Source organism: Trachypithecus francoisi, unplaced genomic scaffold (assembly GCF_009764315.1).
Source record: "Trachypithecus francoisi isolate TF-2019V2 unplaced genomic scaffold, Tfra_2.0 Lachesis_group15, whole genome shotgun sequence".
NCBI lineage: Eukaryota > Metazoa > Chordata > Mammalia > Primates > Cercopithecidae > Trachypithecus > Trachypithecus francoisi.
In genome coordinates this window covers 103,230,153-103,255,556 of record NW_022681460.1, presented here as the reverse complement: position 1 = coordinate 103,255,556, position 25,404 = coordinate 103,230,153, and the positions used below count along the sequence as shown (strand labels likewise).

At 45.1% G+C, this 25,404-nt stretch overlaps 1 protein-coding gene and 1 pseudogene across 5 annotated transcripts in view; one reads left to right on the top strand and one right to left on the bottom strand.

Annotated features, from left to right (window-relative positions):
- The window catches only part of TXNDC11 (thioredoxin domain containing 11), a 69,722-nt gene extending 46,128 nt beyond the window's left edge, over window positions 1–23,594 (bottom strand). Inside the window, exons 1-4 of one of the 5 annotated variants that reach the window (XM_033236477.1) lie at window positions 23,576–23,594; window positions 13,131–13,347; window positions 10,515–10,612; window positions 6,744–6,873 (exon numbers count right to left, since the gene is read on the bottom strand). In XM_033236477.1, coding sequence (XP_033092368.1) covers window positions 6,744–6,845 — 102 coding nt within the window. In that variant the 5' untranslated portion in view covers window positions 6,846–6,873; window positions 10,515–10,612; window positions 13,131–13,347; window positions 23,576–23,594. Of the gene's footprint in view, window positions 1–6,743; window positions 6,874–10,514; window positions 10,613–13,130; window positions 13,348–17,489; window positions 17,512–21,683; window positions 22,090–23,210 lie in introns of those variants that run through there. The other 4 variants (XM_033236476.1, XM_033236481.1, XM_033236480.1 and 1 more) reach the window with 4 other exon arrangements.
- Window positions 23,277–24,104, top strand: LOC117097944 (annotated as a pseudogene).
- The last annotated feature ends 1,300 nt before the right edge of the window (window positions 24,105–25,404 follow it).

The window sequence follows — 25,404 nt, the reverse complement described above, 5'->3', positions numbered from 1 at the left end:
ATGTATGCTAAATAAGTGTTCTTAAATGGATACAGAAATTCACAAAAAGATTTTTAAAATATTTGCCTGCAGATAGAAGATAAGAGTTTGAAATAATAATACTGTTAACATTTGGTGAGTAAATTATAAGGTACAAGTCAAACAAACCTGTCAAGTGCTTTAAAAAATAAAAAAGGCCAGCAGCGCTGGCTCACGCCTGTAATCCCTTCAGATTACTTGAGGCCAGGAGTTTGAGGCCACCCTGGCCAGCCTGGTGAAACCCCGCTCTACTAAAAATACAAAAATTAGCCGAGCATCATGATGGGTGCCTGTAGTCGCAGCTACTTGGGAGGCTGAGGCAGAAGAATTGCTTGAACCTGGGAGGTGGAGGTTGCAGTGAGCAGAGATCACACCACTGCACTCCAGACTGTGGAACAGAGCGAGACTCTGTCTCAAAAAACCAAATAAATAAGAAAGCAAGCACTACTGATGTAGAAGCTACCAATACCTAACACAATGATGTCCAAACAATACTGAAATTAGAGGAGCCAGAAAACTAGTCACTGAAAATTAAATTACCATTGCTCAGTCCTATTCTCTTTCCAATCAACTTAATGTCCACTGAAATAAAAATGACACTGGCCAGGTGTGGTGGTTTATGTCTGTAATCCCAGCACTTTTGGGGGCTGAGATGGGAGGATCACCTGAGCTCAGCAGTTCAAGACCATCCTGGGCAACATGGCAAGATCTCATCTCTACAAAGTAAAAATAAAAATGACACTGGTTCTGTTAGAATATGTTGTTCACAGTAATTGACTTCATTTTCCTCCCTGTATTTAAATTGGCAGGAAGAACATTCGAGTAAGAGGGATTCCACAACTGGAGTAATTGAAGTAAGTAGCGTTTCTTTTTTCTTTTTTTGAGACAGAGTCTTTCTCTGTTGCCAAGGCTGGAGTGCAGTGGCACGATCTTGGCTCACTGCAATCTCTGCCTCCCAGGTTAAAGAAATTCTCCTGCCTCAGCCTCCGAAGTAGCTGGGATTACAGGCGCCAGCCACCATGCCCAGCTAATTTTTTGTATTTTTAGTAGAGATGGGGTTTCACCATGTTGGCCAGGCTGGTCGTGAACTCTGACCTCATGATCTGCCTGCCTCGGCTTCCCAAAGTGCTGGGATTACAGGCGTGAGCCATGGAGCCCGGGAGAATTTCTTAACATGGTTTGCAAGGAAACGACATAGAGCTCTTAATCTCCCTTTATGGGATCTCCTGGCAAGTTCATTTCAGTTTTTAGCTACATTCATCATTTATGAGGTAAGTATCATTGTAGTGCTTACCTGGATAGAAAATTCTAGACCCTATCCTGCCTCAATATTGTGACTATCATGCACAGAATAATCCCAGTTCTGCAGAATAAATGTGAATGACCCAATAAATAACAGGAAATGGCAAAACTCTGCTGCTTAAGAGCCATGGCATCATCCTTTATCCATATTTATTCTTTTAAGTATTCATTTAAAAAAAAAGCTACAGCCAAATTAAGGAGCCAACATCTTTAAAATGTTCTATCATGAAAGAAAAAAGGTTCAAAAAATGACATTAAATAGTTAAACATTTGAAGTTTTAAGCCCTAGGTAGATACTGAAGTTTCAACTCAGGAACCTTAAATATTTCTTTGAGGAAGGAACATGATAGACAAGAATTTAGGGAGCCACGAGGCTGGGCTATCATCCAGTCTCCACGGAGGTAAATCACAGCCTCCCTGTACCTTAGCTTCTTAATCTGTTCGAAGGATCTACAATTTCCATCTACCTCACACGGCTGTTTGGAACATTAGAAATAAGCACTTGAAAACTAAAGAGCACTTGAAAATGCATAGTTTATGCATTACTTCTTTGCTAATAACAACTAAAGTATTTCAGGGTTTACAAAGTTAAGAATTTTTAGTATTCACCCTTTAATGTTTTTCTGCGATGTTTAAGTAAATTAAAGGCAAAACTGTTGTCCTAGAAATTGTTTCTGGGCTCAGAATCTTGTCTTTGTTTTGTTTTGAGATGGGGTCTCACTCTGTCACCCAGGCTGGAGTGCAGTGGTGCCATCACAGCTCACTGTAACCCCAAACTCCTGGGCTCAAGCAATTCTCCAGCCTCAGCCTCCCAAGTAGCTGGGACTACAGGCATGTGCCACCATGTCTGGCTAATTTTTAACATTTTGTTACAGAGACAGGGTCTTATTTTGTTGCCCAGGTTGGTCTTGAATTCCTGTTTTGAAGCAATCCTCCCACCTTGGCCTCCCAAAGTGCTGGGATTACAGGCCTGAGGCACCTCGCCGGGCCTCTTTAAGAGTCGTATTTTACAAACATAAAACCGTGATAGATGATTAGCAATCTGATATTGGTAGGTTTGAGATATCTAAGCCAAATAAAATATTTTCCACTGGTTAAAAACTTCCACTCTTCGGCCAGGTGCGGTGACTCACGCCTGTAATCTCAGCATTTTGGGAGGCCGAGGCAGGCGGATCACGAGGTCAGGAGATCAAGACCATCCTAGCTAACACAATGAAACTCCGTCTCTACTAAAAATACAAAAAATTAGCCAGGCATGGTGGCACATGCCTGTAGTCCCAGCTACTCAGGAGGTTGAGACAGGAGAATCGCTTGAACCTGGGAGGTGGAGGTTCCAGTGAGCCGAGATCACGCCACTACACTCCAGCCTGGACAACAGAGACTCCATCTCAAAAAAAAAAAAAAAATTCCACTCTAAGTAATTCAGTATCAAATCATCTGAATAGGCCTTTGAAACAATTCAACTATAGGACTTCTAAAAAAAAACAAAAACCAAGATACAATTAGAACATTTCTTTTTCTAACAATAGAATAAGCATATATGAATAGAGTTCCATATACATATAACAAAAGTTTACGTCAGCCGGGCACAGTGGCTTACACCTGTAATCCTAGCATTTTGGGAGGCTGAGGTGGGTGGATCGCTTGAGGCTAGGAGTTCAAGACCAGCCTGGTCAAATGGTGAAACCCCGTCTCTACCAAAAATACAAAAATAACTGGGCACGGTGTCACATGCCTGTAATCCCAGCTACTCAGGAGGCTGAGGCACAAGAATTGTTTGAACCCAGGAAGTGGAGGCTGCAGTGAGATGAGATTGTGCCACCACACTGGGAGACAGAGCGAGACTCTGTCTCAAAAACAAGTTTATGTCAGTAGAGAATATTATTTATTTCAGGCCATCGTTGCTTCCCAAATAATGAATGCTAATTATATTATTTTATAATGGTCCAAAATGCTCACAAATGTCTGGATTAGATACAAATTTATAACTAATCAATATTTTTTTTCCTTCCTTAAAATCCAGATCCTACACAAGAAATTTTTTTTTAAACAAGCAGGAAATTATCACACACACTCCTACAAGATGTTACAAACACATCTAACAGACATTAAGTCAAGCAAAAAAACACAATCCTTCATTATGTCAAACCTTAGAAGTGCCATGAAAACATTAATTATTTTGACCCAATTTTGATATACTTAAATTTAAACACACTTGATACTGAAATCCATATTGATAAAAAATATAAACTGAGATAAGGCTCTTGACCAAAACAAGTATCTTTCTTAGTAAGATGTCTTTAAATTAGCAAGCTCCTTCACATATTTAAACTGTATAGGGTTTTTTGTTTGTTTTTTGGAAAAAATAAGGAATTTGAGTAAAAAGTTGAGTATCAGAGATAGCTCTAGTGATGACAATCTAACTCACCCCTAGCTATAATTCCCCCCCGATAACTTTCCAGCATTCTCTAGTCAAGGCACTGTTTAGTTTTCATCTTCTCTCTACTGCCACCATTATAAGCAGATAAACTTTTAATTATTAAATTAAGGCCTTCTGAGAGCCACATGAAAAAAGATGTGTTTTCTTTCTCTTAAGGCCTTAATTGGGAAAACTCAATTATTCAGAGCAGTAGTTCTTAACTGGGGGAATTTTGCCCCCTAAGGGGTATTTGGCAAGGTCTGCAGACATTTTTGGTTGTCACAACTGAGGGGAGAAAAGGGTGCTACCAACATGCAGTGGGTGGAGGCCAGGGATACTGCTAAACACCCTGCAAAGCACAGGACAGTCCCCCAAACCACAGAATTATCTGACCTCCAATGTCAACTGTGCCAAGGTTGAGAAACCCAAACTTAGCAGAATATTCAAAAGCTTATTGTGCTCTACTCCAGGGACTCCAAAAATTCCTTAACTTTCCTAATCATTCAACCGTCAAAACCATGACAGTGGTTTCATTTCCGGATCGAGAATTCTGTGTCTATGTTATAGGCAATGTGTGTGAAACTGACACATTTTCTAGGCTGTGCTATTTGGTATATTTTGCAAGACAAATGGTTTCACAAGCGTCATGCTGGGCTTGACTAGTGAGTTATTTCACAATTAATCAAGTACTATCTATGTCTTGCTAATGAGACAATCTCATCTCAGTGAGAAGCCCAGCAAAAGATGACACAAACCCGATAAAAGCCACAGCTTTTGGGAGGAAGTAATTTTAAAGGCTGACAGAAGTGATCGAGGGACCCCATCTTGGTAGCACTCTTGTGGTTCCCATTTTAAAGGCAGTCCAGCTTAATCACTGTTGTACATCACTCTAATTCAGTGGGCTGCCAAAAAACTTTAATGTAATGTTTTAAATGTCATCAGCAGTAATATCATCAGATTAGTGAGTCTAACATGAACTCCACATCAATACTTGGAGCACAGTCTTTTAAAGTACTGCTGGGCTGGGCATGGTGGCTCACGCCTATAATCCCAGCACTTTGGGAGGCTGAGGCAGAAGGATCGCTTGAGCCAAGACTGCACCACCGCACTCCAGCCTAGGTGACAGAGTGAAACCCTATCTCAAAAACATAAAATAATCCACCCTGGCCAACAATGTGAAACCCCATCTCTACTAAAAACACACAATTAGCCGGGTGTGATGGTGCATGCCTGTAATCCCAGCTACTTAGGAGACTTAGGCAGAAGAATCACTTGAACCCAAGAGATGGAGGTTGCAGTGAGCCAAGATCACACCACTGTACTCCAGCCTGGGTCACAGAGTGAGACCATCTCTAAATAAATAAATAAATAAAATAGAGTACTGCTAAAAGCAGGTCTGTCTGACTCTTGATTCTTCACCATTTTGGTGTGCCATCTCGAGTCGCTCTGGCTGTAACCCACTGCAGATCCATGTCAAAATCCACTTATCACAACTTTACTGTTAGAAGGAATCTCAAGGACACCCTGTCCCAGGCCCCTGATGCCCAGGAAGTGAGTAACCCGCCCCAAGTCACAGACCCAGTGAGTGTGCCAAAGGGATCAGGCCCCAGTACCCTGTCTCTTAATATAGTCCTCACCCACCAGCCTGCCCAGGGAAAATGAGAGGCAGGCCTCTGAGGTGCACAGACATTCATCTGCTATCTGTGTAATTAAGGAATATTTACTCTGATGCATAGCTAAGAACTATAAGCAGAATAACTAGATATTCATACTGCTGCTTGGGGAATCTCTGCTAACAGTTAACACATATGTAGAGTTTCTAACACAATTGAAAACAGCTATACTGATGTTCTGGTGAAAAAATTTGTATCCAATCTATACAGAATATAAATAGTGCGAACAGTAAAATTCAACTAGCCACAATTCTAAACTGTCAGGAAGGTCTGGATTTAGATGTTTTTTTATCTCTGTCAGATATTTATGGTCTTGATTTTGTCGTACCTGAGTATCATTTTACTTGTACTCAAGTATGATTTTACACTTGCTCCAGTGAATTTTTTGCAGAACTACTTTTACAATTTTTGAGGTTACATATTTTAATAATCCCAATACTGGCCTCACAATAATAAGCCATTCTTAACATGCATTAAAGATCCTATAGGGCTGGGCATGGTGTCTCATATCTGTAATCCCAACACTTTGGGAGGCCAACATGGGAGGATCACTTGAGGCCCAGAGTTCAAGACCAGCCTGGCCAACATGGCGAAACCCTCTTTAGTAAAAATACAAAAATTAGCTGGGCGTGGTGGCACATGCCTGTAATCCCAACTACTTGGGTGGCTGAGGCACAAGAAGCACTTGAACCCGGGAGGTAGAGGTTGCAGTCAGCTGAGATCACACTCCAGCCTGGGTGTCAGAGCAAGACTCTGTCTCAAAAAACAAACAAACAAAAAATACTATAAAAATAATTTACCAGGGGTTGAAGTTGGCAATGGGGAAGCAGGAAAGAAGCTACATTAGTAAAGTTAGAAAACTTTCTGTAAACAAGACCTTGAAATAGTTACATACTTCGTAACATGGAAGGAAACATATTTCCAGTTTTCAAAAAAACCAAACTACAACTAACAAGAAAAACCAGGTATCTCATAGTACAATGCTACGAGAAGTGTCAAATAATATTCTTAGAAATTTGCAGCTGCACATAAATTGTAAGTTAATTCTCATCTACTCTAAGTTAACTGTGAGGCAAGATGAAAATCTGTTGAAAATTCCCTAGCAAAAAAAGAAAGATTTTGCTAGTACTCTATTCTCTTACAACTCTCTTGGACAAACCATCCTTACAGTCAGTATCTCAGAAAGCATTTAACTGGGGCTGATGCATCACATGACCTTTGACTTGCTGCAATTCAGGAGGTTTTTTTTTAAAACCCCTTTAATACAAACAATCCAATACAACCCAGTGAAAGGCCTTGAGTATGGAGGAGGAGATATGAAAGACAAGTACCTCGTAGTCTGAGAGAAAATCTAGTAATTCTGATTGAGATGGGATGTAGAGAAGTGGTTTCATCACCCGCCGGACAAACTTCTCAATGTAAACAGCACTCATGGGGCCTTTGTATTCGATTGGTCCAAAACTAGTACCAAAAAATAAAAATAAAAATAAAAATAATAAAAATAATACACCATGCATTAAGCCTGTAATGTAGAACTAAAATCATCACCACCACAAAATGAAAGTGTCTTGCTTTGGGATCCAACCAAGTCACAGATCAGTAGCCTGCTTTGCTCAGGAGGTAACCAGAGAATTAAGAATAAGCATTTTAGGTGAGGAGAGGCGGAAGCAGCCCCTATCCTTCTATGATCTTGAATTCAACTGCAAACTGAATTGCCAAACAAAAAACATTTATTCTTGTCTCTGAAAAAAAAATTAATTCCCACAATATTTCTTTTAAAAACAAAACAGAAAGACAACCCTGGAAATTGACCTCACGCTAAGGGATTCCAGGATTTAACTATACAATTCAATGTAGGCGGGCAGACTTTCCTTCGACTAGTCACTGTAAGGTAACGGACAGGTTGAACAGTTGGCCCTTACCCTACTAAAAAGAAATAGGCGGACAAAGGATCACTGAATTAACCTTAAACTTATTTGAAGCTTTATTACAACAACAACAAATTATGTGAAGGTCTGAAGTCAGTGACCAGTATAAATGATCTTTCTTCCTTTCCCCTCCAGTTGTGCCTGGGAACACACACAATTTGATTCAGTGCCACTAAGTAATACACCACCATTCAGTTATCCTTCTAAGCTAATCAGAATTCTCACATGCCTCTCTTCAATTTCACGCAATACAGACACTGCCCATATATAATTGGATGGTAGGTGGCAAGGGTGGGGGTTATGGTGAAATTCAACAACTGCATAATCATTCTTTTCTCTAAACAGAAATTGACATTAAGCTTACTGTTAACAGTAACAATAGAGCCCAGTGAAGAATGTTATAAAGGCTGTGATTATAATACCAGAATACATGGTTACAGAAATTCACACAGACACACACACACACACACACACATACACAGACACACACAAACACACACACAGTGATGAAATAAACACAATTCTTCAAAGTGCACTGCAGAATGATGTCAAAGGAATCTTAGCATGAAAAAAAAGTGAAAACAGCATTCTCTACGTGTACAGCTGGGAGACAGTTAAGAATTCGACCAAATCAAGACTTACTACAAATTAGTTCAGTCTAAAAATTACCACCAACACCAACCCCATCAACCACCAATAATTTTTAATTTAAAGGAAGAAATCAAAAAAGCATCTAACTTATTTTGTTCCAGAAAAAGGAGCTACCAATCTGGAAACCTCAACTACTCAGGCCAAGAGGCTTTGCTGAGTTTTCCTGGTGTGATGTTACAAGGGTCCTAGTGACTTGTAAAACCTAACAACGCAAAGACAGGGGTGTGGAGGCAGGCATTTCAAGGTGCATACCACCTCAAATTCCTCATCTGTAAAATAAGAAGGTTGGACATATTTCTAAAGTTCCTTCGAGGTCCCTTCAATCTTTCTGCAAAAGCTAAGCAAACAAATATACATACATATATGACAATACTGTATACCCACATATCCCAAAATGACATTTGTACTTGATTCCATGGAACTCTTCTGATTTTAACGTCACATCACATTAAATCCACCTCTGAGCAGCCTGAAAGGACTATACCGCCCCACTAGGCTTCCATGCCCTTTTTCAAAGCCAAAAAGAAATGCAAGGACTTCAGCAGGGCAAGCTCATCATCCCATTACAGAACACAGAGTTAAGTACACCACCTTACACTTACCTTTAAAACCAAAAGAGTAACTCTGAGAAAGTATTCCTGGCCGGGCGTGGTGGCTCAAGCCTGTAATCCCAGCACTTTGGGAGGCCGAGACGGGTGGATCACGAGGTCAGGAGATCGAGACCATCCTGGCTAACACGGTGAAACCCCGTCTCTACTAAAAAATACAAAAAACTAGCCGGGCGAGGTGGCGGGCGCCTGTAGTCCCAGCTACTCGGGAGGCTGAGGCAGGAGAATGGTGTAGACCCGGGAGGCGGAGCTTGCAGTGAGCTGAGATCCGGCCACTGCACTCCAGCCTGGGCGACAGAGCGAGACTCCGTCTCAAAAAAAAAAAAAAAAAGAAAGTATTCCTGTATCCGAAAAAGCCTGTACTTGAACCTTCCACGTAAAGGCAGAACCTCTAAGTTACTGGCCAAAAAGTGGGGAAGAAATCTGAAAATCATCTTAGTGGTCCCTAAGCAAACACTGGCTTGTTACTACAAATATTAAAATATAAATTTCTAATATCCAGAGGAAAACGTGGGGGTAGAGATGGAGTAAGAAAGTGTGTTTTTGCCCAAATACTACCTAATAGTTCCTGGGAGTCAATACTATGTGCCAGACAACAGTTTATGTTACAGACACAGAAATGGGATGGAATGTAACAGAGAACCCACAAATCATTGTTTGTTGATGTCTGCTATAAATCTCCAGTGATTAAGGCCCAAGAAGTTTAGAAGGTAAAAGGAAAGCTCTCTATTAATCAAAGCTCATTTACCCATTTTACCTTCAACAAACTCCAAGCCAATCACCCTGAACAAAGTCCAAAGTCCAAAGTCCTATCTCCTATCTCCAAAACCCTTCAAGTCAGATTTTTAGACATTACTTATCATTCACAGCAGGGTCTGGGCTGTACTCTAGTATAGCCCAGGTTGAGACCAGCCTGGCCAACACGGTAAAACCCTGTCTCTACTAAAAATACAAAAATAAGCCAGGCATGGTGGCAGGCGCCTGTAATCCCAGCTACTCGGGAGGCTGGGGCAGCAAAACTGCTTGAACCCGGAAGTGGAGGCTGCAGTGAGATTGCACCACTGCACTCCAGCCTGGGCAACAAAAAGTAAACTCTGTCTCAAAAAAAAATTAAATAAGATAAAATAAAACTCCATTTTTCAGCCCTCTTTGTGACTTCAGAATTGTGGACATGGGACTGTGTACCTGTAGTAATTTTCTTCCCAATAGAAAAGATGGTAAGATACACTCTGGACTCTGCTACGCCTTCAGGTGAAAGGATGAGACATCTGGCGGATTTTTACATTACAAAACACTCTTAAAATATCTGAAATACATTGGAGTAATTGGTACTTTGAAAAACAATGCTGCCGGAAGCAATGGCTCAAGCCTGTAATCCCAGCACTTTGGGAGGCCGAGATGGGTGGATCACAAGGTCAGGAGATCGAGACCATCCCAGCTAACGCGGTGAAACCCCGTTACTACTAAAAAATACAAAAAACTAGCCGGGTGAGGTGGCGGGCGCCTGTAGTCCCAGCTACTCGGGAGGCTGAGGCAGGAGAATGGCGTAAGCCCGGAAGGCGGAGCTTGCAGTGAGCTGAGATCCGGCCACTGCACTCCAGCCTGGGCGACAGAGCCAGACTCCGTCTCAAAAAAAAAAAAAAAGAAAAGAAAAACAATGCTGTAAAATGTGTAATGACATGAAAAGATGCTCAAAAAAGTGAGAAAAGCAGTTTAGGAAATAGTATTACTGCCTGATCCCATGTTTAGCTTTAAAAAGGGGGGTGGATTATCCAGATCTTTTATTTTTGCTTATCTGTATTATCTAAATTTTCTATAGTGAGTATTTAATATTTTAATATAGAAAAAATGCAAAATTCATTTATAAACTGGCAAACCAAACTGGAATGAGAAACACTATTTAAAAAGTTCTTACCTCCGATGATACAGATATATTACAGGAAAATAAAAGAAGTGTTTCTGTTTTCTGCATTTCCCCTGGTTCCACCAACAGTTAATTGCCACAAACAACACCTGCAGAGCCAAAAAAGGGTTTCAAATGACTATGAATAACAACTGAAAAGTTACCAAGATTTAAAAGATGAAATTAAAAATGGAACTATTCCTCTCTCACTGAAACAGAAAGTACGAAAAAAACTATTTTGAGTTTTCAAAGGTCATCATTTATCACTAAAATAAAAAAGAAAGACATACTCTTATCTATGATGTCCAGCCAGGACTTGGACCACGTCTACCAATCTTACCATGCACTACAGTTCAAGATTTTTGTGTGTTTCCAAAAATAAACCCACTTTTTTCCCTCCTGAGTACATGGAATAGTAAGCTCTCAATTTGGAAGAAGCTGAACTCTTTTTTAAAAAAAGCAGCAGCAGTCGGTGGATTGCACTATAGCCCCACAACCTGTCACTACGTGATCGCAAACAAACTGCTTCACCCCTTACGCCTGCGGTCCTGCTGCAGAAAAACAAGGTTAACAGCATCGGCTTGCAAGTGGTTGAGAATTAGCACAGGGCCTGGCGCACCAGAATATCATTATTATTATACTAATGCCATCACTCAGAAGGACATACTGCTTAGGTTGACAGTAAGGTAGCCAATTCACACTTATTAATAAAACACAATAGATTTCCCTCTTGTGCCCAACATGGGCAACATGAACTTTGTTCTCTAAATTTGGAAGGCTCCACAGTTTCTAAGAAAAACCAACTGAGAGTTCCAAATGAACTTCTGGCACCCGGCTGCCTACTCACGTTACTTCAGATCAGTGGTTCTGAGCAGGAGAGTCTCAGAAATTTGTGGGATGCTTTTTGCTTGCCGCAATGACTGGGGGAAGCTACAGTGCATATGTAGGGCAGGGGCATTGGTAGATGTCCTGCTACACTCAAACCTGCTTTGCACACAGAAGAATCACCCATAGCATTCCAAAGGAGTTCAAAATGCCTGCCAAACACTGATGTTGGGGAAACACTGTTATTATCCAAGCCCAGAACCTAACTCCATTTTACATGTGAATCTAAAGCATGCTTTTTGTGTTCACTGGATTTTTCAGGAAAGCAACTTCGAAGTAAACTGAGAGCAGAAAGGGCTTTGTGTGGTTCAGGATTTTACCAAGATTGTTCACCACTTAGGATAATCAACTACTAAGAGCACTGTCCCTATGGCAGGTAAGTCACCAACATATCACCTTTATCAGTCTACATTCGTAACTATCCCACTCACAGCGGTTCTACATAAAGGTATATGGGCCCGTTCTGACTGTGCACTTATATACTAAAATATATATAATTTAGTTACAAATTACTTTCCCCCCCTTACTTTATGTTCCAGTCAGTGCATTAGATTATTTTGAAATTACATGTATAGGAAAAATGTATCATCTATGAATTCCTTTTCAGGAAGAAAAGGGGACATCAAAAAATACTTATTTTCTAAAGTGCAACTGGGGTCCACTGGGCTGAAAACCACTGCCGTAACAGGTGACTTATTTGCCTATATATCTTTCTCACCTAGCCCAAAGGTGGCATTCCTTATCTGCTGAATATAGTTCTGGTCCAAATACTAAAAAGGTCAGCCTTGTTACAATGCAGTCACATCATACACAAATTTTCTTACCTGAAATACCTAACTAGCGGCCGAGCGTGGTGGCTCAAGCCTGTAATCCCAGCACTCCGGGAGGCCGAGGCGGGTGGATCACAAGGTCAGGAGATCGAGACCTCCTGGCTAACACAGTGAAACCCCGTCTCTACTAAAAATACAAAAAATTAGCTGGGTGTGGTGGTGGGTGCCTGTAGTCCCAGCTACTCAGGACGCTGAGTCAGGAGAATGGTGTGAACTCGGCAGGCGGAGCTTGCAGTGAGCTGAGATTGAGCCACTGCACTCCAGTGACAGAACGACACTCCGTCTCAAAAAAAAATAAAATAAACAAATAAATAAACCTAATTAGCAAGTATCAAATGCATACGCAAAAACCAGGATTTTCAGTCCCTCTACCTTTTTCAATGCTGAAACCAAACAGTATGGCACCCCAGGATGAGCACTGGCCTGTGTTATGAGATTCAGAATCTGCTCCCACACTTGCCTCGGACTACAATCACCACATTTGGAAATCCTTTCTGTTGCTTTACAGAAGGCTCTGTAACTTAGAAAGGACTCCCAGAGTTCACCTTGGCAAAGTCTGCCCATTGGGCAAGGTGTCTCTGTAGGGACATCCTGCCATACATACAGGACTGAAAGTCATTTGATTCTTTTTTTTTTTTTTTTTTTTTTGAGACGGAGTCTCGCTCTGTTGCCCAGGCTGGAGTGCAGTGACCGGATCTTGGCTCACTGCAAGCTCTGCCTCCCGGGTTTACACCATTCTCCTGCCTCAGCCTCCCTAGTAGCTGGGATTACAGGCGCCCACCACCTCGCCCGGCTAGTTTTTTTTGTATTTTTTAGTAGAGACGGGGTTTCACCGGGTTAGCCAGGATGGTCTCGATCTCCTGACCTCGTGATCCGCCCGTCATTTGATTCTTAAGCCGAATGTGAGCATTACCTGGTCTGAAAGCCGACTTGCTGCTTGCTGAATTTCTGCCCTGGCAGCGATGGACTGTCCACACCAAGGGGCATAGAAGAACAGCAGTACCACCTCTGAGTCCCGGCGAATGTACTCTGCATAGTCCAGCTGTCCCTGGAAGAGGTCAAGCACTGGAGACCTCGGGGAGAAAAAGCTGACAGGTGGCTTTGCTGGTATTATCACATCTTTTGCTCGACTAAAAAAGAGCAAACACAGAAAAGATTGCTTAGTTTATCTTCTTCTAAAAATAGCTCTGTGGAAATAGAACGATAAAAGAAAAATCCTCTTTTGAATAAGAAAATGGAGTCCCAAAATCACTGCCCTAGAAAGGCAACATCTGGCTGAACAACTGCAAGACATGAATAATATGTTGGAAACAATTCTCTGAGATTCTGTCCCCTAGGTATAGGCTGGAAGGACAGTGGAGAGCAGAGGAGAATGTCTTTGAATAATCCATATTCCTGCCCCCCACACCTCAAAGACTTCATCCTCCTTTTTCTGCAGCCTGGCTCTCCAAAGAAGCCACTTATCTCCAAGGGTTTAGAACCAGCAGCATGCGAGCTCAGAATTACGGTGAGGGAGCATGTACACTCCCACTAATGATTTCCATGGGAGATGCTCACAGTCAACTCAACTTTGAGAAAACATGAAGCTTATTAGCTGGAGTTGCCTTGTACTGATCCAGGGCATTCAGCTAACAGTAACAATTAAACAATAATATACATTCCTCCAGATATATATCATAATCCTAAGACTAATGAAAATGAGTAACAAAGCAACAGCCTATTTAACTGGAAAATGGGTTTTTTGAACACTTGAGCTTCTCACAAGAAAGAGATCAGGAGGAAAAAGAAAATAACACTGGACAAACAAGTGGTCAGAAGTAACTTTCCTCATCAAGACCTATAGATCTAGGCCCAGGCTGCATCCCACCAAGTAGAAGGACCCTAGTAAACACCCTGAGCTGTCCATGTATCTGCACTCACATACCATAAAACCATTATAGCAGGTTTGCTAAGAAACAATGGAGACCCAATTATGCACTATCTAAACGAGATAAATAGATAATATAAACATGGAAACCTAAAAAACGATTAGATTAACCCCAAAGAAAGTAAAGGAGGCCAGACGCGGTGACTCACACCTGTAATCCCAGCACTTTGGGAGGCCGAGGCAGGCAGATCTCCTGACGTCAGGAGTTCAAGACCAGCCTGGCCAACATGGTGAAACCCCATCTCTACTCAAAATAAAAAAGTAGCTGGGTGTGGTGATAGGCGCCTGTAATCGCTTGAACCCAGGAGGCAGAGGTTGCAGTGAGCCGAGATTGCACCATTGGACTCCAGCCTAGGTGACAAGAGCAAATTCCATCTAAAAAAAAAAAGAAAGAAAGGAACAAGAAAAGAAGCCAGAAGGTACAAATGGAAAACGAGGAGCACAAAGGTACACTTAAACCCAACTACATCAACAATTACGTTATATATAAAAGGAGGGGCCAGGTGCGGTGGCTCACACCTGTAATCACAGCACTTCGGGAAGCCAAGCTGGGCAGATCACAAGGTCAGAAGATGGAGACCATCCTAGCTAACACGGTAAAGCCCGGTCTCTGCTAAAAAAATACAAAAATTAGCTGGGCGTGGTGGCTGGGGCCTGTAGTCCCAGCTACTTGGAAGGCTGAGGCAGGAGAATCGTGTACGTTGCAGTAAACTGAGATCACGCCACTGCACTCAGCCTGGGCAACAGAGCAAGACTACGCCTCTCAAAAAAAAAAAAAAAAAAAAAGGAAGCAACCTAATTGGGAGGAACAGACTCCCAGACAGGATAAAGTAAGACCCAATTATGCACTATCTAAACGAGATATAGTTTAAATATAAAGATGTAGGATAAAGGCATAAGGATAGGAAAAGAAAAACTATGTAAACAGTGAGCATAAGAAAGCTGGCATGACTCATGAGGTAAAATGATAAACTGGGGTATATTCTTACCCCAGTTTACTTGTTACTCCACAATAAAAACGAAAAACAAAACCTACTCATATATGTTATAACTGGGATGAGTCTCAAAATGATTATGCTGAGTGAAAAAGGTGCTAACGAGTACATGCACTATGACTGCATTTATATGAATTCCAGAACAGGCAGAAGTATTCAACGGAGCAAGTCACCTTTTTATTCACTCAAACTAATATTTTAACTTTCAATCAGAGAGCTTTCAGTCTACGTAGAATGCCTTCATAACCCAAAAAACTCAATCACTTACACAACTATTCAAAAATTCTTTACTGAGCAGCTATAACTATGCTTTGGGAACAAGCACTGAGGCTGCAGCAGCTAGCACTGTGTGTTGTCGAGGAGATCACTTTCTAGGGGAGGAAGACAAGAAAAACATCAAATGTGTAAAAAATAAAAATATACAACACGCTCGCTGCTATGTGAAAAATTTAACAAAGTGATGTACAGAAAGACATGGCAGCTACTCTGATGGAGTTGTGGTTTGGGAGGTGCTATAATTTAAGCTCTGAGACCTCAATGACAAGAAGATAGCCATGTAAGAGGTGGGGAAGGCACTATAGTAAAAAAAAAGGGACATGTTTTCAAGAGATCCAAAATTCTTCTTTTTGGAGAAATTATTTTTCTACCATTCAAACCGCATATGGCCAAACGTGGTGGCTCAGGCCTGTAATCCCAGCACTTTGGGAGGCCGAGGCAGGCAGATCTCCTGACGTCAGGAGTTCAAGACCAGCCTGGCCAACATGGTGAAACCCCATCTCTACTCAAAATAAAAAAGTAGCTGGGTGTGGTGATAGGCGCCTGTAATCGCTTGAACCCAGGAGGCAGAGGTTGCAGTGAGCCGAGATTGCACCATTGGACTCCAGCCTAGGTGACAAGAGCAAATTCCATCTAAAAAAAAAAAGAAAGAAAGGAACAAGAAAAGAAGCCAGAAGGTACAAATGGAAAACGAGGAGCACAAAGGTACACTTAAACCCAACTACATCAACAATTACGTTATATATAAAAGGAGGGGCCAGGTGCGGTGGCTCACACCTGTAATCACAGCACTTCGGGAAGCCAAGCTGGGCAGATCACAAGGTCAGAAGATGGAGACCATCCTAGCTAACACGGTAAAGCCCGGTCTCTGCTAAAAAAATACAAAAAATTAGCTGGGCGTGGTGGCTGGGGCCTGTAGTCCCAGCTACTTGGAAGGCTGAGGCAGGAGAATCGTGTACGTTGCAGTAAACTGAGATCACGCCACTGCACTCAGCCTGGGCAACAGAGCAAGACTACGCCTCTCAAAAAAAAAAAAAAAAAAAAAGGAAGCAACCTAATTGGGAGGAACAGACTCCCAGACAGGATAAAGTAAGACCCAATTATGCACTATCTAAACGAGATATAGTTTAAATATAAAGATGTAGGATAAAGGCATAAGGATAGGAAAAGAAAAACTATGTAAACAGTGAGCATAAGAAAGCTGGCATGACTCATGAGGTAAAATGATAAACTGGGGTATATTCTTACCCCAGTTTACTTGTTACTCCACAATAAAAACGAAAAACAAAACCTACTCATATATGTTATAACTGGGATGAGTCTCAAAATGATTATGCTGAGTGAAAAAGGTGCTAACGAGTACATGCACTATGACTGCATTTATATGAAATTCCAGAACAGGCAGAAGTATTCAACGGAGCAAGTCACCTTTTTATTCACTCAAACTAATATTTTAACTTTCAATCAGAGAGCTTTCAGTCTACGTAGAATGCCTTCATAACCCAAAAAACTCAATCACTTACACAACTATTCAAAAATTCTTTACTGAGCAGCTATAACTATGCTTTGGGAACAAGCACTGAGGCTGCAGCAGCTAGCACTGTGTGTTGTCGAGGAGATCACTTTCTAGGGGAGGAAGACAAGAAAAACATCAAATGTGTAAAAAATAAAAATATACAACATGCTCGCTGCTATGTGAAAAATTTAACAAAGTGATGTACAGAAAGACATGGCAGCTACTCTGATGGAGTTGTGGTTTGGGAGGTGCTATAATTTAAGCTCTGAGACCTCAATGACAAGAAGATAGCCATGTAAGAGGTGGGGAAGGCACTATAGTAAAAAAAAAGGGACATGTTTTCAAGAGATCCAAAATTCTTCTTTTTGGAGAAATTATTTTTCTACCATTCAAACCGCATATGGCCAAACGTGGTGGCTCAGGCCTGTAATCCCAGCACTTTGGGAGGCCAAGGCGGGTGGATCACATGAGGTCAGGAGTTTAAGACCAGCCTGACCAACACAGTGAAACCCCATTTCTACTAAAAATACAAAATTAGCCGGGCATGGTGGTGCACACCTGTAATCCCAGCCACTTGGGAGGCTGAGGCAGAAGAATCGCTTGAACACGGGAGGCGGAGGTTACCGTGAGCCAAGATCGCTCCATTACACTCCAGACTGGGAAACAAGAGCAAAACTCCATCTCAAAAGAAAAAAACAATGCGATGTAAGCATCAAATAATGCAATCTGAGGAAAAATGTAGGTCTGACAGCAGAAGGAAGGATAAAGAGCAACTCAGTAATTTTGCTCTGCATATTCAGAAGCATTCCCAAATGGGCCAGAGAAAGTACAAGGCCAATCAAAAATCAAATATTAGCCAGGGAGAAGAAACACTAGCCTTTACTCCATCAGAAACATTGGTGAGTTTCTATTTAACTCACCAATCTGCTTCACATTTTAGAGAAACTATACCTAGAGTAAAGATTTCCTAGGGCCGGGCACGGTGGCTCAAGCCTGTAATCCCAGCACTTTGGGAGGCCGAGACAGGCGGATCACGAGGTCAGGAGATCGAGACCATCCTGGCGAACACGGTGAAACCCCAACTCTACTAAAAAAAAAAAAATACGAGGCCGGGCGCGGTGGCTCAAGCCTGTCATCCCAGCACTTTGGGAGGCCAAGACGGGTGGATCACGAGGTCAGGAGATCGAGACCATCCTGGCTAACACGGTGAAACCCCGTCTCTACTAAAAATACAAAATCTAGCCGGGCGAGGTGGCGGGCGCCTGTAGTCCCAGCTACTCGGGAGGCTGAGGCAGGAGAATGGTGTGAACCCGGGAGGCGGAGCTTGCAGTGAGCTGAGATCCGGCCACTGCACTCCAGTCCCGGCGACAGAGCGAGACTCCGCCCCAAAAAAAAAAAAGAAAAACTAGCCGGGCGAGGTGGCGGGCATCTGTAGTCCCAGCTACTCGGGAGGCTGAGGCAGGAGAATGGTGTAAACCCGGGAGGCGGAGCTTGCAGTGAGCTGAGATTCGGCCACTGCACTCCAGCCTGGGCGACAGAGCAAGACTCCGTCTCCAAAAAAAAAAAAAAAAAAAAGATTTCCTGCAGCGATGAGGGCTATGTCTCGTGTACAAAAAACTCAAGAGTTGGTTGCAAATAAGGCGGCCTGTTGTGCTGAGCCAGTGGCATGTGCCCATAGTCCCAGCTACTACTATAGTCTGGAGACTGAGGCGGGAGAATTACTTGAGCCCTGCAGTCTGAGGCTGTAGCATGCCATAATTGCATCTATGAAGAGCCACTGCATTCCAGCCTGGGCAACATAAAAAAAAAAAAAAAAAAAAGCCTGTTGAAACCCCAATTTTCATATGAAATTCATACCTTACATCACTTCCTTGCAAAGACCATTTGAGGCAGCTTTGAAATTACAAAATGGAATAAAGCAAAATAAATACATGTATACATACATATGTATCTACACACAGACAATTTTTTTCGCCTCTAAATCAAGGTAAAAGAAAGGTGAGCAGGACGATGAGACAGAGGTAAGTAAAGATTAGATGCCCAGAAATGCACAATTATTCACTGTGGCTCAACCTCAAATCAACCTTTTCCATATTATCTGGTTTGAACTCAGCTGAGCCACAGACACTGAAGAGAGCAGTGATTTATTTCAAGCCTGGAGCTGTTCGTAAAAATTAAATTAAAAAAAAAAAATCCTAGGCCAGGAGCGGTGGCTCATGCCTGTAATCCCAGCACTTTGGGAGGCTGAGGTAGGAGGATTACCGAGGTCAGGAGTTCGAGACCAGCCTGGTCAACATGGTGAAACCTCATCTCTACTAAAAATATAAAAATTACTTGGGTGTGGTGCTGCGCACCTGTAATCCCAGCTACCCGGGAGGCTGAGGCAGGAGAATCACTTGATCCCAGGAGGTGGAGGTTGCAGTGAGCTGAGATTTTAAAAAATCCTATTCTCCCTTAAGCCTTATTAAAGCAAAGATCTTAAAAGTGAAAGAGGAAAAGGGAGGTAGAAATGTTAGCCAGTTGTACATCAATAAATAGTATCATCACATCATTCAAAGATGACCCTAAAAAAATTAATCTGAGTCTATTCAAAGACGGTCAAATTTGCCAGTGACACAGAAAGAAGATGAAGCAGCTGCCATTTACCGCTTCACGCTCCTTGCCTGAAGCAAGAAAGGATTTCATTTTGCCTACTCTAGTAACTGGATTTACTCTCTTTCTTCTGAACGTCAAAGGACTTCCATATCAATTAAGTCATGCCGTCTCAGAACAAACATTAACCATTATTTCCATACTTTAACAAACCGATGTAAACTCCACACCCCTGGAGTGGGGAACCTCTTTTCCTAATTTGAACCTAAATGTCACCTCGCAACACTCTAACTTCTAAAATACTTTGTACGTTGTCCTTGTGGGAGACAATAATAAAGTACAAGGTTAAGAATCTAGGTCCTGACAATAAATGATTCAAATTCCAGCTCAGTCACTTAACATGTGGTATGATTTGGGGCAGGTTCTGAAACACCACCAAGGCTGGACTCCTTCATCTGTGCATTGGGAAAGGTAACAGTATATTCAAACTTTAATGGGGACTGTGAGATTTAAATGACACCCGTACTAGGCTCTCAATTATGTATTAAATGTATAAATGCATTCATGGAAACAGTGGTTCCCAAGCAGGCAGTTATGCTCCCAGGGGACATCTAACAATGTCTGAAACCATTGTGGGTGGTTACATCTTGTGGGGTGTGCTACTGGTATCTAGTGGGTAGAGGCCAGGGATGCTGGTAAACATCCTACAGTGCACAGGGCAGCCCCCACAACACAGAACTATCTGACCCAAAATATCAACAGTGCCAAGACTGAGAAACCCTGCTGACAGTACAGTACCTGGCCCATGGAAAATGCTCACTGAGAGTTATTATAATTTATGTTTCCACTAAAATCCCCAATCTTTTGACACCTGTTTGACAACCAGTCACATATCGTGCTAAATAAACTAAAAAATGTTCCAACGTGAAATCACAGATTATGATCATAGCAGCAATACAGATCTTACAAATTGGGATCCCAAAAGACCCACTGTTGATTTGGGAGACCAGAAGTACACCTGAAATATAAAGCTAATTTTGTATGTGTGTACATTCCTGAAAAGACACACATGAGCTTTCACTTACCTACTCCCTACACCCCAGGCTACTGTCAGGTCTTTTTATCAATTCCAGGGAAATACCAAGCTTGTCCAGCCTCAGAACTTCCACATTTGCTGTTTGCTCTACCTTGGACACGCTCCCCACAGATCTTCCCAGCGCTGGACCCTTCTCCTTTTTATATAAGCTTCAAATGTCACTTCCTTAGGAAGTCTTTCCTCACCGCCATCGTTTCTATGCCCTGCATAGCACTGAAGCTTTAAAAAATTGTATTATGTTACTTGCTCACTGTACCATTCACTCAAGGGAGCAAAGAGTTCGCCTGGACGAGCGTCCGGCACATAGTAGGTGCAGATAAATAATCGTTACATCAGGCCGAGTGCGGGGGCTCTAGGCTGTAAATCTCAGCATTTTGGGAGGCCAAGGCGGGTGGATCACGTGACGTTAGGAGTTCGAGACCAGCCTGGCCAATATGGTGAAACCCCGTCTCTACTAAAAATACAAAAATCAGCCAGGCGTGGTGGCGCAATCCTGTAATCCGAGCTACTCGGGAGGCTGAGGCAGGAGAACCCCTTGAACCCGGGAGGCGGAGGTTGCAGTGAGCCGAGATCGCACCACTGCAGTCCTGCCTGGGCGACAGAGCGTGACTCCATCTCAAAATAATAATGATTGTTAGATCAATGAAAGCGGGAATTCTAAGAGCGGTCTGGAACTCTCAGACGGTTGTGGATCACTTCCACCGGAAGCTTAAGGGGAATGAAATCGGTGAGAAATGCGGGTCCTACAGCCTGGGCCGAAGTGACAGGTCCACCCCTAGAGACTACAACAGGTGAGAAGCACCCCTGACCCTCCTCTCTCGGCACTAAAGCGGGACGATGGGGCGCGGGGCTGCACCCGGAAGCCTCGCCATAATGTCCGCGGGCGGGCCGGGGCAAGGGGAAGGTGGGAGGCCGACGCCGCAGGCTCCAGGAGGGGTCAGATGTCCTGGGCAAGGTCAGGCCCGACCTCCCCGGGGGAGGCCGCTGCGACCCGGCCCTGCAGGCTCCAGGCGGCAGAGCAGGGGGAGCGCCGCACCGGGGCCCCGGGGTCCGGGCCGCCTCACCTGCAGGTGAACTTGAGGGCGAGGAGCAGCGCGCAGCCGAGCGCCACGGCTCCGCAGAGCAGCTCGGGCCGCTGGCGCGCCATGAGGGAGGCGCCACGCAGCCCGCGACGGAGTCGCCCCGCCGAGGACGCTGTGGCCGGGGCCGGGCTCGGGCTGAGGCAGTCGGAGCCCGCGGGGCCGCCACCACCCCCTCCCTCGTCCTCGGCGTCCTCGCTGCTGCTGGTGCCGCCGCCGCGGCCTCCGCATTCCGACATTACATGCTCCCCGTCGCCGGCTTTATACCGCCGCCGCCGCCACCGCCTCGGGCCCGAAGGCCCGGCCCGACCCGTGGCTCCCCAATCCCGCAGCTCTCCGCACCGGCTAACCCGACACTCCACGTCAGCCGCGCCGCCGCCTCAGGTCCGCCCCTGCTCACACCCGAGCATACGGCTCCTCCCACCGCTCACAGAGTCCGCGCGGGCGCCGACACCGCCCAAATCCCCGCCCCCAACGGGCCACGCCCTGCACACTACGTAAATGCGCGAAAGCCTGCCCCGCCCGCAGCCCCGCCTTCGTCTCACCGGCAGCTATCCCACTAGCGGAGTCTGCGCAGGCGCCGTCGCGGGGCGTGGAGAAACTGTTGCCTTGGGATCAGGCCCGCGGGGGACCCTTCGAACGTTGACAACACTGTAGTCTCGTCTCGCCGCGTTAGGTTTTAGGAGCCGTAAGGACAGCAGCAATCGAGTCCACCATTCTCACTACAGGCCCCGAAGCACGTAGGTGCCGTTTTTTATCCCCACTTAACTGAAGGAAAAAAAGCGGCCGAGCGCAGTGGCTCAAGCCTCTAACCCCAGCACTTTGGGAGGCCAAGGCGGGCAGATTACATGGGAGCAGGAGTTCGAGACCAGCCTGGCCAATATGGTGAAACCCCGTCTCTACTAAAAATACAAAAATCAGCCAGGCGTGGTGGCGCAATCCTGTAATCCGAGCTACTCGGGAGGCTGAGGCAGGAGAACCCCTTGAACCCGGGAGGCGGAGGTTGCAGTGAGCCGAGATCGCACCACTGCAGTCCTGCCTGGGCGACAGAGCGTGACTCCATCTCAAAATAATAATGATTGTTAGATCAATGAAAGCGGGAATTCTAAGAGCGGTCTGGAACTCTCAGACGGTTGTGGATCACTTCCACCGGAAGCTTAAGGGGAATGAAATCGGTGAGAAATGCGGGTCCTACAGCCTGGGCCGAAGTGACAGGTCCACCCCTAGAGACTACAACAGGTGAGAAGCACCCCTGACCCTCCTCTCTCGGCACTAAAGCGGGACGATGGGGCGCGGGGCTGCACCCGGAAGCCTCGCCATAATGTCCGCGGGCGGGCCGGGGCAAGGGGAAGGTGGGAGGCCGACGCCGCAGGCTCCAGGAGGGGTCAGATGTCCTGGGCAAGGTCAGGCCCGACCTCCCCGGGGGAGGCCGCTGCGACCCGGCCCTGCAGGCTCCAGGCGGCAGAGCAGGGGGAGCGCCGCACCGGGGCCCCGGGGTCCGGGCCGCCTCACCTGCAGGTGAACTTGAGGGCGAGGAGCAGCGCGCAGCCGAGCGCCACGGCTCCGCAGAGCAGCTCGGGCCGCTGGCGCGCCATGAGGGAGGCGCCACGCAGCCCGCGACGGAGTCGCCCCGCCGAGGACGCTGTGGCCGGGGCCGGGCTCGGGCTGAGGCAGTCGGAGCCCGCGGGGCCGCCACCACCCCCTCCCTCGTCCTCGGCGTCCTCGCTGCTGCTGGTGCCGCCGCCGCGGCCTCCGCATTCCGACATTACATGCTCCCCGTCGCCGGCTTTATACCGCCGCCGCCGCCACCGCCTCGGGCCCGAAGGCCCGGCCCGACCCGTGGCTCCCCAATCCCGCAGCTCTCCGCACCGGCTAACCCGGACACTCCACGTCAGCCGCGCCGCCGCCTCAGGGTCCGCCCCTGCTCACACCCGAGCATACGGCTCCTCCCACCGCTCACAGAGTCCGCGCGGGCGCCGACACCGCCCAAATCCCCGCCCCCAACGGGCCACGCCCTGCACACTACGTAAATGCGCGAAAGCCTGCCCCGCCCGCAGCCCCGCCTTCGTCTCACCGGCAGCTATCCCACTAGCGGAGTCTGCGCAGGCGCCGTCGCGGGGCGTGGAGAAACTGCTGCCTTGGGATCAGGCCCGCGGGGGACCCTTCGAACGTTGACAACACTGTAGTCTCGTCTCGCCGCGTTAGGTTTTAGGAGCCGTAAGGACAGCAGCAATCGAGTCCACCATTCTCACTACAGGCCCCGAAGCACGTAGGTGCCGTTTTTTATCCCCACTTAACTGAAGGAAAAAAAGCGGCCGAGCGCAGTGGCTCAAGCCTCTAACCCCAGCACTTTGGGAGGCCAAGGCGGGCAGATTACATGGGAGCAGGAGTTCGAGACCAGCCTGGCCAACATGGTGAAACCTCGTCTCTGCTAAAAATACAAAACTATTAGCCAGGCGTGCAAACTAGACAAACTTTCGAGGGCATTAAGACAATATGGTGTGTGCCACAAACAAAAGGCAAACAGCCAGTAGTTGAGACTCCACCTCTGCCACAGGTCAGCTATGTGACCCAGGTGCAAACTCACCACTTCCTGTGTGGTTCTGCTTCTGTGGATGTAGGAAGAATGGGGCAATCAATGGCTGTCTTGCTCGGTTGGCCAGACATTTAATGTGTCAACCACCCAGGCCCAACATGTTGGGAGTTCATGTACACCAACCGTTTTCCTACTTGTTTTCTGTATCTCCCTTTTTTTCTTTTTTTTTTTTTTTGGTTGTTTTTTGATACAGGCTCTGGTGTCACCCAGGGTGGAGTGGAATGGCGCGATCATAGTTCACTGCAGCCTTGACACCCCAGCTTAAGCTATCCACCCCCCTCAGACTCCCAAGTAGTAGGCAACACAGATGTGTGCGGCTACGCCCAGCTTTTTTTTTTTTTTTTTTTAACTTTTTGTAGAGACAAGGTCTCTCCATGTTGCCTAGGCTGGTCTTTTTTTTTTTTTTTTTTTTTTTTTTTGTGAGACGGAGTCTCGCTCTGTCGCCCAGGCTAGAGTGCAGTGGCCGGATCTCAGCTCACCGCAAGCTCCGCCTCCCGGGTTTACACCATTCTCCTGCCTCAGCCTCCGAGTAGCTGGGACTATAGGCGCCGCCACCTCGCCCGGCTAGTTTTTGTATTTTTTAGTAGAGACGGGGTTTCACCATGTTAGCCAGGATGGTCTCGATCTCCTGACCTCATGATCCGCCCGTCTCGGCCTCCCAAAGTGCTGGGATTACAGGCTTGAGCCACCGCGCCCGGCAACCTAGGCTGGTCTTGAACTCCTGGGCTCAAGCGATCCTCCCATCTCGGCCTCCCAAAGCATTAGGATTATGTAAAAGGATGAACCACTTCACCCACCTGTGGCATCTTTTTGTTCCTTCTTTACTGCCTTATTTTGTAGAAAGTAGCTATTTTCTAGTATAACATTAATTCCTTTAATTATTTTTAACTTGTCTCTCATCCCCCTTTGTTATTATTACCCTTATTATCTATGTTACAAACCCAACCATAGTGTTAATCTTGTTTTAAAAAGCTAAGAGAAAAAATATATAGTTACAGAGTTTTTTTAACCTTCTAATTTGCCATTTATACTTCTGTTGATTCCTTTGTGTAGATTAGAGTTACACACTTTATTGCTAAAGAAAATAAATATGGTCAAAAGTCACCAGTG